Source organism: Onthophagus taurus, chromosome 7 (assembly GCF_036711975.1).
Source record: "Onthophagus taurus isolate NC chromosome 7, IU_Otau_3.0, whole genome shotgun sequence".
NCBI lineage: Eukaryota > Metazoa > Arthropoda > Insecta > Coleoptera > Scarabaeidae > Onthophagus > Onthophagus taurus.
The window spans coordinates 9,467,837-9,484,213 of NC_091972.1; the positions used below are offsets into that span (position 1 = coordinate 9,467,837).

Sequence of the window (16,377 nt, forward strand, 5' to 3'; positions counted from 1 at the left end):
ACATTGTTATTATTTTGTAATACAAATAATAATAAAGTTTTTAAAATTGATTTACATCTCGTTAGTGCCATCTAGTTTTAACAAGAAAACTCTGTAATATTAACGTTTTTCATTGATAGATGGCGCATAAATCGAATTGATTTTTACAATTACAAATTTTAAACAATTTATAATAAACTAATTTAATCCAAGTCGAAATAATGATGTTGATGTTAAATTAATTGATTGTTCTTTGGATTATCTACAATAACGTACGTGTATTTAAATTTGATTAGCCGAAATCAATATATAAAATCTGAAATGGTCTACACTCAATATTTTTGTTGTTTGCTATGATGCCTATAATCATAGTAGACTGACAAATAAAGAATTGAGTATGTTTATGTACACAATATCAACTGACAACGTTACAATATTCCCAGAGAATTAACTTCATTATTTTATCAAATATCAGACTGATTATCTATATGATCATTACATTATTATTACACTGTACATAATGACTTGAAAACCCTAACGATTCATTGTAAAATTTGTTTTTAATTAAATTGCTGTCATCGGCACCTTAAAAAAACTTTCTTAGAATTCTTAGGTTTGTGGTTGACGTTTTAATACCCCATATTAAATTGAATTGTAAATTGGTTATTTCAGAATAATGTAAACCGATTTATGATGAAAATAGTCGAAATCAATAGGATAGATAGATGGTGGTGTCGGCGATGCGCGCCTTGAAACCGACGCCACAGACGCCAGATCGATACGATAAACGGCTCACTACGATTGGTCGGACAAAATCAATAGAGGTAGACCGATTTTATCGATTTTCTTTCGCCAATCCGTGCAGCGGGGCACACACCAGCCTCCGGCGTAACCGTCGCACCAGTACCTCGCGTGAACTCCACGCGGACGCAAAAAAATCAGTTTCAAAAGAAAAACGAAAACATTTTCAAAATTACATAGTTGTCATCAACTCCAGCAAACTATACTTTGTAAGTAATATACTAGAATTAGATTATTCATATTATTTTAATCCTATTTCTCTTTTTATAACTTGAATCAAGCCGTATCGATTTTTATTGTATTACATTATAAAACTTGAAAACGAATTCGATTAAGTTTTACTGATGTTTTGTTGTGATACGTTAAGATGGCGCTGATAAATGTACAGTTAGTGTTTTGTTTATATGAACTTGCTGCATGGAAAAAAGATATTTTCCATTCAGCTTGGTGCAAAACAGTCTCTGGAGAGTCTATTAGGTGGGTGCGAAATTATAAAATATTGTTCTCACCAGTGCGAAATTAGCTACATGGTTCAACATCACTACTCATTATTAGAATTGCCAGAACAAGTTAAAACAAGCTCAACAACTCATTCCCGCTTAGTTTGTGGTAATATTAGTTAAATATTAGTTAGTATTTTGATTTAAAGCTGTAATTTCTTTGGAGATGATCAACGATATACAAAGTTTAGAGTTCTTGTAAACAAATTTGCTTTAGATATTTATTTTCAATAGTATTAGAATTTAATATATTCCACAATAAATACCATATGAACTCAAAAGTTATCAATTATTTACCTCGGCCAGACATATGCCAAAAAATATATGACTTCGTCTGATTTTGGTGGAAATATATGATACTATTTGATTAAGCTGTGGTCGCCCTCGGCTAAATTTGAAACGAATTATCTATAACTTTGTTTGATTGTGGTAGAAATATATGATTTCGCTAGATTTACGGTCGTAAGTATGACTTCTTCTAATTATGGTAGAAATATATGATTCTGTTTGATTAAGTCGTGGTGACTTACGGCCAAAGCTCAGCAAAGATGCAGAACACACTGCAACACCTTTGCTAACTTGAGATGGAGAATCTAAGACTACGTTTAATGTGGTCGAAGTATATGTTTTCACCAGATTGCGCCGAGGTTGCATGTGATCGAGGCTCCTTAATTAATACCATATGAACCCAAAAGGAATCAACACATTGCAACGCCTAGGCTGTAAGCGATCTTGGCTAAAATGGACTAAAGCGTCTGTGGCATGTTCTGATTAAGGTAAAAATATATAATTTCACCTGATTAAGCAGAGGTCACTTACGACCGAGGTTCTACAATCCGGAAAACTTGTAAAGATATTAAAAACACTTCGGAGTCTTATCCAAACGTTTCGATCAGATTTATCGACGAATCAAGTGAGTTTGTCAATGATATACAGTGTGTCCCAGGATAGATGTTACAAGAGGTATAATGACTTAAAAATTTTTGAATTTTATTTTAAGGCTGAGGAATTAAGCCCTGCTTGGTATGGAGAGAATTTTAAGTATATTTTCATATTTTGAAAATCAACTCGGCCTTAATAGTGAAGCGAAAACTATTTTGAATTCAGGTAAAGTACGCTTTTTGTTCATGATATGGCAAAATATCATTAAGAAAAGTTGTTCAGAATGAGAAATTAAGGCACTATGCTAATTTAGAAAGATCTACCTACATTAATTAAACCACCATATTTTATATTAGATCAGAGTGAAGAAAAAAAAAACAATGAAAAATGCCATAAAAAAAAATGACTTAAGTAGTCGCAAGTATTGACAAATAAATTGTATTATCCTTCAGTTTTAGTTCACATTTCAATTACTATACAATATTTATGTTATTTCACTAAAATGTGATGGTTCAACCAAAGTAGGTAGATCTTTCCGAAATTTAGCATAGTGCCATAATGTCTCATTCTGAACAACTTTTCTTAATGATATTTTGCCATATCATGAACAAAAAGCTTACTTTACCTGAACTCAAAATAGTTTTCGGTTCACTATCAAGGCCGAGTTGATTTTCAAAATATGAAAATGTAGTTAAAATTCTCTCCACACAAAGCAGGGCTTAATTCCTCAGCCTTAAAATAAAATTCAAAAATTTTTAAGTCATTATACCTCTTGTACCATCTATCCTGGGACACACTGTATATACCGAATACTGGGATCCCGCCCGATGTTTGAGCAGTATTGAAGACTGGTATTGTCACCAACAGGGCAATATTGCCAGTTCCGCGCTTGTAGCTGCGTCTGATTGTGGTCGAAATATATGATTTCACCGGATAGAGCCGAGGTTGCATGTGACCAAGGCTCCTTAATTAATACCATATGAACCCAAAATGAATCAAGGAATCAGTCTAGGCTGCAAGCGATCTCGGCTAAAATGGTCTGAAGAGTCTATGACATTTTCATTTGACCGAGGTTCTACAATCCGGAAAACATTTAAATTTATCATATTTTGCTCTCTTTGGCTCACAACTGCACTACTTTTTCTTTGATTTCTCGATGGAACTAAAATACGTAAACTACCACACCACTTTGAAATTCTTAGTGGCGATTACAAGATTCTCTGCTATACTGTAATGCCAGTGTTATTTTGATTAAATTGTTTTATTTGGTCATTTATTTGTAGGCTATAGCTGTGTATTGTTATGCAGCATCTAACGTTCTTCATTGTCAATCTTACCAAATCTGCCTGTTTTCTAGAGATGTTCATACTATATAAAGCATCATATAGCTTGGCTCGTATGATGCTGTCATAAGCGGACTTGAAGTCAATGAACATATGGAAAGTGTCGATGTTGTGTTTTCCATGATTTGGCGTGGAACATATCTTTGGTTCACTGCATGCAATTTTTTTTCACTTATTTTGAAATCCATCTGATTTAGCCGGTGCTTTATTCGTCTTCTGTGTCAGAATTTCTATCTATTATAATCTTAGATTCTTCAGGAAACAGTTAAATTTTATTAAATAACAAATTATTTTCCGAATTCACGTAGATTTACATAGGTCCTAACCTTTTTTTATTCTATTTCAGAAAATGGATCCAACAACGGAAAATTATCAATTAAAATGGCATTCTTTTGGCACACATCTCTACACATGCATAGCAAATCATTATAACAGTGATTCATTTGCTGATGTAATACTTCTAACTATAGATGGCCATCAAATTCTTTCCCACCGGTTAGTTCTTTCGACTTGCAGCCAATATTTTCATCAAGTTTTGAAACTTCATTACAAAATCTCAACAACCCTTCCATTAATGATAGTCCTTCCGCCGGAAATAAGTTATAAAACCATGAAAATTTTAATTCAATACATGTACACCGGGGAAACAACAGTTTCAAAAAATGTTTTGGAAAATGTTCTCCGTGGTGGTGATTTGCTCAAAATTCAAGGATTATGGCGACCTCGTGACGAATCCGCGGATAAAAGATTGGTTAAGGTTCATCAAAAAGTTGATGAACAATTAAAAAAGAGTCCGGGTAAAGAAAAAATACAAGAAGTACGGCAACAGGAAGTGATTAAAAGGGCTGATAAAGTGATCGTCAGCGAACAAATTAATGAAAAACCTACGGAAGTTAATGGAAAACGTGAAAAAGGTAAAGAAATCTCGGTTATCCAAACAAAACCTGGCACAGCTACCATAAAATCGACGATGAATGACGAAAATAAATCGGTTTCTGATATCAGCGAAACTGAAAAGGATAAAATGCAAGTTTTAGTGATTAAAGAAGAACCGTTGGATTGGAATGAAGAATGTGAAATGGAATTAGTTGAAGAAGAAGATGTTTACAATTCTGAAATAACAATTAAACCAGAAATTGTACTTGAAGATAATGAAGATCAAAGTGAAACCTCAAAACCAGCGACAACAGACGATGAAGAACTGTATTCGCCACTAATGTGCGAATTATGTTCGGAAACATTCACAATTCCAGCTGAATGGGTTAAACATATCCAAGGACATACTGATATGATGCCAGCTAAAAGAAAACGAAGAGGAAGTCCTAGTAATGTAAGAATATTACTCAATTGTAACACGTTATTTATTTAGTTATTTTTTTAAGGATGATGATTCAGGAACATTTCCTCCATTACATTGCGATATGTGCCAAAAATATTTTCCGACACCCGCCGAATGGGTACATCATATTCAAAATACACACACCGAATTCGAATTGAGATTATCAAATAAAACCTTACCGTTGAAACAGGTTAAAGTACCGAAACAGGTTGGTTCAACGTTGAAAATATGTACACTATGTAACAAAAAGTTTCCATCGCACGCTTCCATGATAATCCATAAACGAACACACACTGGTGAAAGACCATATATGTGCGAATATTGCTGCAAAGGATTCAACGTTAAAAGTAATCTTTTAAGACATCTAAGAACTTTACATGATCGTATTGTTAATTCGAATGATGTTGAAACCAATGTTGTTGATCAAGAAGCAGGAAGTAGTGAGGGTGGAGTTAAAAGTGAAGGAGAGTCGTCTTAATTTCTCTTTAATATTAAAAATGTATATAGATAAGAAGGGAGGGAAAATTTTTGATTTGTAACTTTTTTTGATGAAATAAATTAACTATTTTAAAATAAAACTGTTTTATCTCTTTCTTTTTTATTCTTTTGGCATAAAAGAGCATTATATAGTTCGATTTTGTGACGTCTGCAAATAGTTCTCTTATTATTTAATCATTTTACTTCAGTTTAGTTCACAATGTTGGATGAAAGCAAGAATGGTAAAAACTAAAAGGAGTGCAATCCAGAAAAATGACAAAGTGTGAAATAGTAGTTGCCTACCTAAGCGTGACGTCACTAACGGGCCGTCAAGCTGCACACCTGTTCCTGAGAGGTAGCAGTCCTCTTAGTTTCTACCGTCCTTGGGATGAAGGTTAATTTAGATATTTAAAAAAATCTTTAACCTGTTAATATTATATATTTATTTTAAATACATATTAGGGATATACCAAAAATCTATAACATAAAACTCTTTAAATAGCGAATTTTGCTTATTATTCGTTTATTTATGATTGAAAAGAGTATTAAAACCAAATAAACCAATAATTCTCAAAAAGCGGAAAGTTTTTACCCAAGTCAATATCTTATTCTAAAGATTTGTATATCCAATAACAATATATTGATTGAAAATTAAAAAAAATAATAAATGTAAGTATTAAGCGAATTTTAAAAATCATAAAAACCAAGCAGATTTTAATATAAAAAGGAAGCAGTAAAAGAATTATTTGTTTTCTTCAAAAACCAAACTAATCTTAAAAAACGACAATTATAATTTTGAATACTTTCAGATAAATTAGATTATTAAACAAAATACATTGATAAACCTCTGCTCATATTATCTTTAACTTTTAATCGATCTTGAAGCCGTTCCAAATTATTCATATCAATAAATCTTTCAGTTTCAATATAAACTTTAGCGCGTGCTGCAGCTAAATGAGCATAATAAGTGGGAGTTGGATAACTAACAGAGCGATTACATCGAGCGAATAAATGACATAAATAAAACGTTAACTGTTGAATTTCATCCTCAGTCATATCGGCGTCATCCCAAAGTGGAAAATATTTCGTTGGTTTTGCAACTCCTTGAATACTAGCGTGACTAACCAGATAAAAATCGAAATTAGTTGGGCGAGTAATAACTGTATCAACGCAAGTCCCAGCGGGAACGTTGCAGTTCCTATCCTCAGAATCTCTTGAATCCATTGGAAATAGGCGGGTGTGGTGCCTTTTTTGAACAATAAAAAATGAAATTTGCGGTTTGAAATTAGGATTTAATTTAGTGCAAGCGCTACGAATAGCTCTTAATTCCGATGACAGTACTTCGTTGAATTGTCCATCAGAAACACCATCTCTAAAAAATATAATACGATGTGGTTCGGCTTTGTTGCAATTTCTAAAATGTCTCAATTGTTCCATTACAATAGCTTCTAAATCTTTGATAATTTCCAATTTCGGTTCTTGTAAACGCCAACTGAAAATGTATTTAAATCCGTGTCGGTCATAGGAACAAGTTACAGCAGCTACACTGGGAATATTTTGAGCATCTGGACTTGGATGTGTTACGTCCGCTCCCATTATAACAACTGGTTTCTGGAAAACGGTCGGACGAAAATCTCTACTCAAAATATGGTTTGTTCCGTTCAATTTCGCATTAATTTTTAATAAGATGTTATCAGTGGTTGATGGACTCAATCTTCCTACAGTTCTACCTCGAACGCATTGCGTTAATGTACCAACAGCTATTTCTGCCGCTTGTTTTACGCATGAATATGCTGTTTTTGAATTATCTGGTACAACAACAACTGTTAAATCATATTTCGTTTTGTTTAAATAATCGGCAAGTTGTTGTTTCATTCGTTCTACGTTACGCTCTTCTTGCATTACTAGAAAATCACGACCTCTATCTCTTGTTGCAGGTGGAAATTCTACACCAACTTTTCTACCACTACTGATTAACTGTAAAAAAGAAAGATTTGTACATATATAATAAATGTGGTGGGCAAATGCGGCTTGATGAGCCGAATGGGAAGGGACAGTATATTATACCTAATATAAAATTTATTCAAAAATTATTATTTTACGATATTTAGCTATGTAGCTTTTTGCGATATTCATCAAGTTATTATTATAGTATAATAAAAAAGCACATAATGAGGGCTATTATTCACTAAAGTTAAGTTAATAATTAACCTGAGTGAATAATAGCTGTGAGTAGAATACTATACTTTCTCCATGACTACTATTGAAATTGATTCCATAAATTTATTTTTTTAAATAAGCTTTCGAATAAAGTTTAAACGTCAATGTGACACAAATTCAATGTTACCAACTGTAATCAACTTCACAACAATTTGTCAAAATTAAATGTCAATTTTATGAAACGTCATGTTTTTTTAAGAAAATTAATTAATTTATGCTTAAATCATACGAAAAAGGGAATTTGTTTACGTTTTTTTAATGTCAAACTTCTCCTAAATAAATTACATTAAATTGACGTTTTTTGAAATTTTGACGTTTCAAATAATTATTAATCTGTCAAGTTTATTACCCGTGAATAATGATTATTGACGATAAAGATGTTTTCGTGACGAATTGGAGGATACAAAGGTAAATAATTGCCTTATTTGCAAAAGTACCATCGCAATCTATAAAATAAGTCAATTAAGCAGACATTGTGAAGCATCCGCAGTTTTCCAAGTTCAAAATTGCGAAAAGAAAAATTAATGTCGTTAAAAAATTGTCTCCAGAAACAACAAGGCCTCTTAGCTTCATGTAGTAACGAAGATAACAGGAAAATTGAAGCTAATTTTATTATATCTTGGATTAGAATATTGCCCATGAAAAATGCCGGAATGTTGAAGGATAACTTATTAAAAAAAATTAGTAGACGTAATTAAGAAAATTAACATTCTGAAAACAGCTAATGAAAAATTGCAAAAACTGATTACCCAAAGTCCAACATCACTTCGTACAACAGAGCGTCGTATTTCAGTAATAAATAAAACTATTGAAAATAATTTGAAATATGATTTAAATAACTGTACTGCATTCAAAATATTCCACAATTAGCGATTTTTGTCTGCCACGTTTCTGAAGAAATACATATATATAACACATATATAAATACTATATAAAAAAAGAATGCTAGATCTTGTAACTCTTACAATTAGAGAAACAACTCGCGGTATCAATAATCTATTGACAAACTTGTAAGCGTTGCGACTGATGGAGCTCTTGCAATGTTACGAAAAAACGAGGACTTATTGGTCTTTTGAAAAGTGATCGAAAAATTCCTAAGACTGTACCAGTTCATTGTATAATTCATCGTGAACATATAAGTAATTATTTAAAATTTGAAAACGTGTGGAATATTGTTTTGAAAATAATAAACTTTATTGGTGTAAATGCAAAAAGTCATCGTCAGTTCAAGAATTTTTTTAGAAGAACTGAAAGAGGAAGGGGAATGATATATCATTTTACTGTATTGTAACATGGTTATCAGTTTATAATGTTTTGAACCGATTCAATGAATTACTCACTCCCATTTGTATATTTTTAAAAGAACAATAAAGGCAATGTCTAGAACTGGAAGACAAAAACTGGCTTCAAGATTTAACGTTTCTGACTGACACCATGCAGCACTTACAAACTCTCAATTTAGCTTTGCAAGGAAAATACAAAAAATACTAAGTATATTGTCTCCAACTGTATTTAAATTTCTTTTTCAAAATAATCTGAAGTCAAAAACATTTAAACATTTTCCTCTTTTAAAAGCACGTTTTTTTTAATATTACGGAAAATAAAATTAATGAATATCAAGAAAAAATTGAAGAGTTGAAAACTAATTTTAAAACCAGATTTCAAGATTTAAGAAATTTCATTTTATTTTTGGTCAACCCATTTACAATTGATATAATTCAAAATGGTTTTTGAATTTCTGATAGAGTGTTATATCCAACATAGTAGAAGTACTAGAAATAAAGGAAGATTATAAATTCAGCACAAATCTCTTTCCCTGCCCGACTTTTGGAAACTGGTGCCAGAAACAAAACATCCTAATTTAAAAAAAGCAGCTTGTCGACTATTTACATTTTTGGTACAACATATTTTTGTGGGAGTTTATACTCACACATGAAGTTAGTTAAAACAAAATATCGCTTACAATTAACTAATCAACATCTAAAAGAATTCTTGCGAACCGCCTTGATAAATTGTACGCTGGATTTTAAAAAATTATCAAAGGAAAATTGACTGAGTTTATAATTATTAAATTCAATAAATATTCCCTTAACTATTGAATCTAATTTTATTAGAAATATGACATGGCTTGCAAAAGAAATGTATAAGGCTCTTGTTGATCTCACCTCTGCCCACCCCTGATATATGAGTTTTCAAATTAAATACTTACACCTCGTTCTAATTCTTCCATTTTTCTTCCATCAGTTCGCCTATCCAATGAAATAATCGTCCATGACCCGATTTTAGCACCACTTTGAAATGGTATTCCGTTCCAAGCACCTCTGCTAACTCGAACGATTCTATTTGAACCATACTCTAATGTAGGAGCTTCAAGAACTCTGGCTTGGATTTCTTCTGGTTTCCCAGAAACGGTGATGCCAAATTCCTTAACTTCCGGACTCTCATTGAACCTGGCGTTGTTCATTGAATTTTGTATCTTCTTCAAACGCTCTGGAGCGCTGGTTGCTGCGTGCTTAATCATCGCACGCGTTTGCATTTCTGTCATTTTTTTATTGACCGCTTGACCTCTCAAAATTGTACATAGTTCTGCAGGAATCAAAATTTTTTTGGTTTTTGCCCCAACCCATAAGGTCGGCCATTTATTGTATTTTATTCTATATCTTTTTTCCTTAGCGTAATATTGTTCAACAGATTGCTCAACACCATGATCATCTTTGAATCTAGCTCGACAGGCTGGTTCATCAATGTTATTTATTCTAAATACACGTTTAGATCCAGGGACATTGGGGATTTCATACTGTACTTTTAATTGCTTCAGATGTTTTCCTATAGGGTCTAAAGTCCAACTTTGCAAATAATCACCTGGATTACCTCCTTGTGCAACCTCCTGCATAAAATCTATTACGTTCATTGCCATAGGAAAAGCTTTATGGGCAACATCCAAGTTTAAAAATGGTTTCCAACCAAGTACGGCAGATTGATAAAAACCATTAAATAATTCTGTACCATCACCCAATATTATTGGAGCTCCAATTGGAGTGTTGAAAAATGATCTACCTGCAGGGATACAATGCAAAGCTGGCCCGCTACGTAAAATTACATCAATACATTGAAGAGCTTGCATTGGTTTATCACCAATGTTAGTTTTACCAACCATGTCAAAATAAGTGTTTAAAATTGATAGGTCAATATAAGCTACTGGTTTTATTGTTACTTTATATTCACGATCACGATCATCTTCTCTAATCTAAAAAAAATGCTTTCAAATGCGATTTTTTTTTCATTAATAATATAATTACCGTTACGGTTCCAGACAATTCATTCGAACATAATTCCTTAGCACTGTAAAGATTTTTCGATCCGTCAAAAGCTGGATAACGTTGTGGATAATAGGCGGCACGAAAAGCAGCCATTACCTCCCTGAAAAGCTTTTTAGGGCGATCTGGAGTGATGTCAACATCATAATGGATAGCTCTCGTTACTTTGCCCAAATTTAATGGGAAATGATTTGTTAGAACATTGATCTTTTTACGAACTTTGTCCATAGTCCCACCTTTACGATAATTCGACTTTTGTTGTGGTAGAATTAATGGAACAGATCCCCCTGTAATTTCAAACATAATAAAAATAACACCACTAGTAATTTTAGTTACAACAAAAGAAAAAAAAACTTCAATTTTGAAATGAAGTTGAATTATACTAATTGTCAAAACATTTTCCATTCTTGTTACCTCCATGTTTAATTGCAATCATTCCCCGATCAGACCTTGCGGAATCACCGGCTCCAATTTCTGGTCTTGGAGACTGTGTTTGTTGTCCAGCAACCCCAGATGGGGATCTAACTTGTACGGGTATTTGAGGTTGCCCAACACTAGGTTGTTGAACACCACCTCTTTGTGATTGACCATCACCTCTTCCAAAACCTCTTGGTTGTTGACCACCACCATGTTGCTGCTGTCCATCTCTTTGTTGTTGTCTACCACCTCCTCTTCCACCTCTGCCACCCCTTTGCTGTCCGCCACCTCTTTGCATTTCATCTCCACCTCTAGATAGTACATCTGGAGTTCTTTCACGAGATTCTGAAGGTGTTGAAAATGGAGTGCTGCGATCACTACTACCTGAAGAATCTTAAATATATATTTAAAAATATAATAAGATTTGTAATTGATAAAATCGAATTTCTTTGTCTTACATTGTTGTTGCACTGCTGGAGGAGTTTGCGGTTGTGGTGCTCCTCTTGGAGGACCCCATACGCCTATTATTTAATAGAAATAGGTATTAAAAACAAAAATAATACCGAACGCAAGCAAATCCCAAGCAACATCAATTCACATAACGTGTCCCAGACATAAACATAGTGCTTTTGAGCTAACCAATTTTCGCAGTCTTAAAAGGACTATCTAGTACCTAAAATGAAGGTATCCCCATTTTTTTTATTCCAATGTTCTTCAGAACTTTAACTCATACCCGCCAATGTCTCATTTTTAGCACGCATATTATTGAATTGTGGCGGGTAATGGGTTAAGTAATGAAATAAATCAGATAGTGCAGAACAAGATTCCACCACTGTCGAAACTAACCAAGATATAAATATAAATGTGGATATTAATATATAAGCAATGATAATAAATAATCGCGCCCAAAGGCTTCCATCTTCGATGTGAACATTTGAAGGAAGTTCTATAATATAGGAGTTCCTTCAATAATGACTAATATGTATATTATATTGGCATTAGTCATCAGAAATTGTTACTCTAAAAGCGTTTCTTAGATAACTTTTTATGAGATGATGGATAATTTGAGATACAACATATTTGAAAGGTGTTCTCTGAGTACTTGTAGTGAGGAGTACACGCAAATGTGACTTCTAAGCATAAAGGAAGTTCAATAATAGGAGTTCCTTCAATAATGACTAATATGTATATTACATTGGCATTAGTCATCAGAAATTGTTACTCTAAAAGCGTTTCTTAGATAATTTTTTATGAGCTGATGGGTAATTTGAGTTACAACTTAGTTGAAAGATGTTTTCTGAGTACTTGTAGTAAGGAGTACAAGCAAAGGTGATTTCTGAGCATAAATATGAAAAGTGTTATAGAAATAGTGGCTCACACAGCTTTTTTATGGTGCTGTACAACACCTTCCAATCCCATAACGCTTTCGTTTATTGCAGGAATACCATAAACTATGTCAGTGTATTTTTCTAGTGCAGATTTACTTTTCTATGTTATCATAGATATCACCAAGTATATCTTTTACCGCGAGGTAATTGTATAAAAAATAAACTCCTTACAAAATTTTGAACCTTGTTTAATATCACCAAAAGTAACCTTAGACGTATATGGTGTCCTTTGTTACATTTATGTTTTATTTTATTAATACTATTCATAATCTCTAGCGCACTAGGAATATTTCCAATGTATATCTGAACTAGAATTTTTTTAAATCTAGGTTAATTGATATGGAATGGTTCAAGCCCATATATCTCTGGCCCCCATGAATAAGCAAATAAGTCATCAAATTTGCACAAACGAAATATTCCTATATTATTAACAATATGCATTTTGATGTTAATGCAAATAGCAATATCCTATCTTATTATTACATACTTCAGTTGTAAAAGTAAATAATAATAATAAAGTTCTTATAATACTTTTACTATTTTGGCTCTTTTGTAAAAGTTAATAAAAGCGACTTATTGCTTATTCCTTGGGGCTAAGAATAAAGAATAAATTTGGATGATGTTATGATATTGGAAATGGATGAGTGTAATAATCACTAAAACTGTTAAAGTGATGATCAGATGTGTTAGAGGCCAAATGTGATTTATAAGTTTTTCCCAGCTAGTTATATATAGCTATATATCATAAGACAGTACCAGCTTGTTGTATAAATTGCGGACGTTGTACAAATTGTGGACGTTGTTGTAAAAAAACACGTTGAGCGCCTAACAAGATAAAAAACATTTTTAACAAGATACTAAACAATTATTGACATTTATACAAAAATAACCTTGTTGAGGTTGTAAAAACTGAGAGGGATGCTGTTGCGGATACTGTTGTGGAAATGGTTGAACTTGTTCAAAAAGAGAAAAACATATTTCTTGATCATTTCTATGTTAATTTTTTTAATAAATTACTTACTTGGTGGTGGTTGAAACTGAGTTTGTAAACCTTAACAAAAAAAAACAAAATTAATTTTCTTCACAGCACAATTTCTAAAATAAAAATCTACCTGGTGGTGGACCTGGCTGGCGTTGCGGCTCACCTCTTCCAGCTTGTCCCCTCCCACCTTGCTGTTCGTAACCTTAAGCAAAAGTATTCAAAATGTTAAAAAAAAATATGGGTGTAAAGTTATAAATTTGAGAAATGATAGTATATTTTAAATGTATTCAGTTTTTGACTCCATCCAGAAAACGTCTTTGGATGGCATGATTCTTAGGATATATTATATCTTTATTATTATATATCTACTTGTTATTTACATTGACTATAGAGTGGGGTTTGAGTTGTATGATAATTTGTATCCTCTTGCTTAAACCAAATCCCTACTGGGAATACAATAAAGTTAAAATTATTTTAAACCTCCACCACTCTCATTTTTGCATTTAAATCAATGGTTAACTACACACATAAAAGAAGAAGTATATTCAATAATACTAATAGAAGATACAACACCTCTTCCACCTCCTCTGCCTTCTCCTCTACCTCCTCTTTGACTGCCACCTCTACCACCTCTTTGACCTCCCTGTTGTTGAAATTCTGGTTGAGTGAACGATTGAGGTTGCTGCTGCTGACGTGGCGGTTGTTGTTGTTGCTGCTGCTGACGTGGCTGTTGTTGCTGCTGCTGACGTGGCTGTTGTTGTTGCTGCTCACGTGGCTGTTCTTGTTGCTGCTGCTGCTGTGGACGTGGTTGTTGTTGTTGCTGCTGCTGACGTGGCTGTGATTGTTGTTGCTGCTGCTGCTGTTGTTGCTGCTGTGATTGTTGAGAAGGGCCAGGTTTAGATTCAGCATCCCCCGAGGGTTTTCCTTTTAAAAACAAAATATTTATACGTAAAAATTAATCATTTCAAAATAAAAATGAAGAGATTTATTGTATTTAGGTTATTCTGCAATTTTATAAAGAAAAATGAACATAAAATGTAAAATTTGTTATGATATTGTAGTGTATATTACGTCAGCGTCGCGACAGTCGGGCGCGAGAAGCAGATGGGAGGTGGCCTCTTAAAAAAGAACAGGTTAAAACACGTTCGCAAAGAGTTGCTTTACAACCGTTATAGAGAACGGATGCACACTAAATAATGTACTAAACAGATTGTTATTTTCTTTTAAAACTTGTATAATTGCTAATAGAGTGATTAAACCATAACATAACAGTGTTTAATGTAAACCCACAATACCACAGATATGTTCTACACACAGTCATTTCATAAAAACGTTTGCTATTGCACTTCTTCCATGTTGTGACAGCTTATTTTAGCCACATTAAATAGTAAATATTTAATAACAAATTAAATATTCTTTGCAACTATTCTTTAGTATACTATAGGCACACTATAACACCGTAAAAGAAAATCAAAGGTTAGATAAGGAAATTGAAAGGAAAAAGCTAGATTATTCATTGCAATGTTTATCAGTTCGCAAATATCATATACAACCAGGATTACCCGAAAAATGACCAACATTCTTCGCCGAAATTCATTAACTGTGTAACTACTTAAAAGAGTAACTATATTAAAAACTCACCTTTTCCTCTTTTTTTACCCATCTCTTTGTCAAAGTGAGCACAAAATTTGATAAATACACAAGCTTTTGTGAAATGTTTATTCTTAAATCGCAATTACCTTATCAACATGAAACAAAATGGTAGGAAAAGCATAAAACAGCTGTTTATATAGCGAAGTTAACGCCCCTCGCCGGATAAATATAGTACTAACATATGTTGGTGGGATAATTCTAAAATGATTTTAAAATAAAGTTATCTTTTTCTAGAGCAAATTATATATACATAATAATTTTGCTTAAAAATTTAAAGGAATTAATCGTTTTTATAATAATAATATTGCTTGATATAAAATCTACTTTAGAACGCATGTTATTTATGCTACTTGTAAACAGATGGATCTGTAAGTACAGTATGCAAAATCAGTTGTAGAAATTTCAAATATTTTTGTTTAAGGTTTAAATGCTATGATCAGTTAAATTTACATAAGCGTGAAGTTAGCCCCTACCTTTTTATTTGCCTTCTTCTATTCACCTTCTTTTTGACCGTGTAATAAACGGAATTATTTTTTATTTCTACAGTGAACTCTAGAACTCTTTGGGGGGTTATCAGAACTACGATCAGTGTTTTGAAATTTTGAAGAAGGGGTGTCAAGTTTACACATAAAGATGACAGCTCCAATAGTACGGCAACGTTCAAAGAATGAGTATAGGAAAAATGCTGAAGAAAGCGATGCAATTGAGTCCAACAGAAAGAAGAAGTAGAAATCTGGTACCAGGGGACTTGGAGGATCACAAATCGTGAAGATTTGAAATCGGAAGGCGGAAAACGCTATAAACCGAAATGATATACAGGGAGTATCTGAATGACTACAACAAACTTCACGGATGATTCTTTAGTAAATTTTAACGGTACTTTAATATATGAACCCCTTGAAGTTTGTTGTAGTCATTCAGATACACCTATATATAAAATCAAGATTTCGGACTCCTGCCGCTGAAAAACATCACCATATCATCACCAAACTTCCACCGCGTTTGAACGTAGGTATAAGATTATGTTATTATGTCAAATTCTTACTTATCCAGTCGATATTTTTATATTGAGTTTAGAG

The 16,377-nt window shown here is 32.9% G+C and overlaps 2 protein-coding genes across 4 annotated transcripts; one reads left to right on the forward strand and one right to left on the reverse strand.

The window, feature by feature from the left end:
* Positions 1-868: 868 nt before the first annotated feature.
* Positions 869-5,422, forward strand: LOC111424583 (zinc finger and BTB domain-containing protein 18.3). The gene is made up of 3 exons (XM_023058179.2): positions 869-989; positions 3,852-4,835; positions 4,888-5,422. The coding sequence occupies exons 2-3, from the start codon at positions 3,855-3,857 to the stop codon at positions 5,320-5,322; spliced, it is 1,416 nt and encodes a 471-aa protein (XP_022913947.1). The 5' UTR covers positions 869-989; positions 3,852-3,854; the 3' UTR covers positions 5,323-5,422.
* Positions 5,423-6,048: 626 nt separating this feature from the next.
* Positions 6,049-15,393, reverse strand: LOC111424470 (Argonaute 2). 3 transcript variants are annotated; one of them, XM_023058005.2, is made up of 11 exons: positions 15,287-15,393; positions 14,219-14,569; positions 13,776-13,847; positions 13,685-13,714; positions 13,554-13,616; positions 13,420-13,488; positions 11,734-11,796; positions 11,273-11,668; positions 10,841-11,145; positions 9,751-10,788; positions 6,049-7,298 (listed from the first exon to the last, which is right to left on the reverse strand). In XM_023058005.2, exons 1-11 carry the CDS (start codon positions 15,306-15,308, stop codon positions 6,144-6,146), a joined length of 3,564 nt encoding a protein of 1,187 aa, XP_022913773.2. In that variant the 5' UTR covers positions 15,309-15,393; the 3' UTR covers positions 6,049-6,143. The 3 variants fall into 3 exon arrangements, with proteins under 3 accessions (XP_022913773.2, XP_022913774.2, XP_022913775.2); XM_023058006.2 differs by lacking the exon at positions 13,420-13,488; XM_023058007.2 differs by lacking the exons at positions 13,420-13,488; positions 13,554-13,616.
* Between the last annotated feature and the right edge of the window lie 984 nt (positions 15,394-16,377).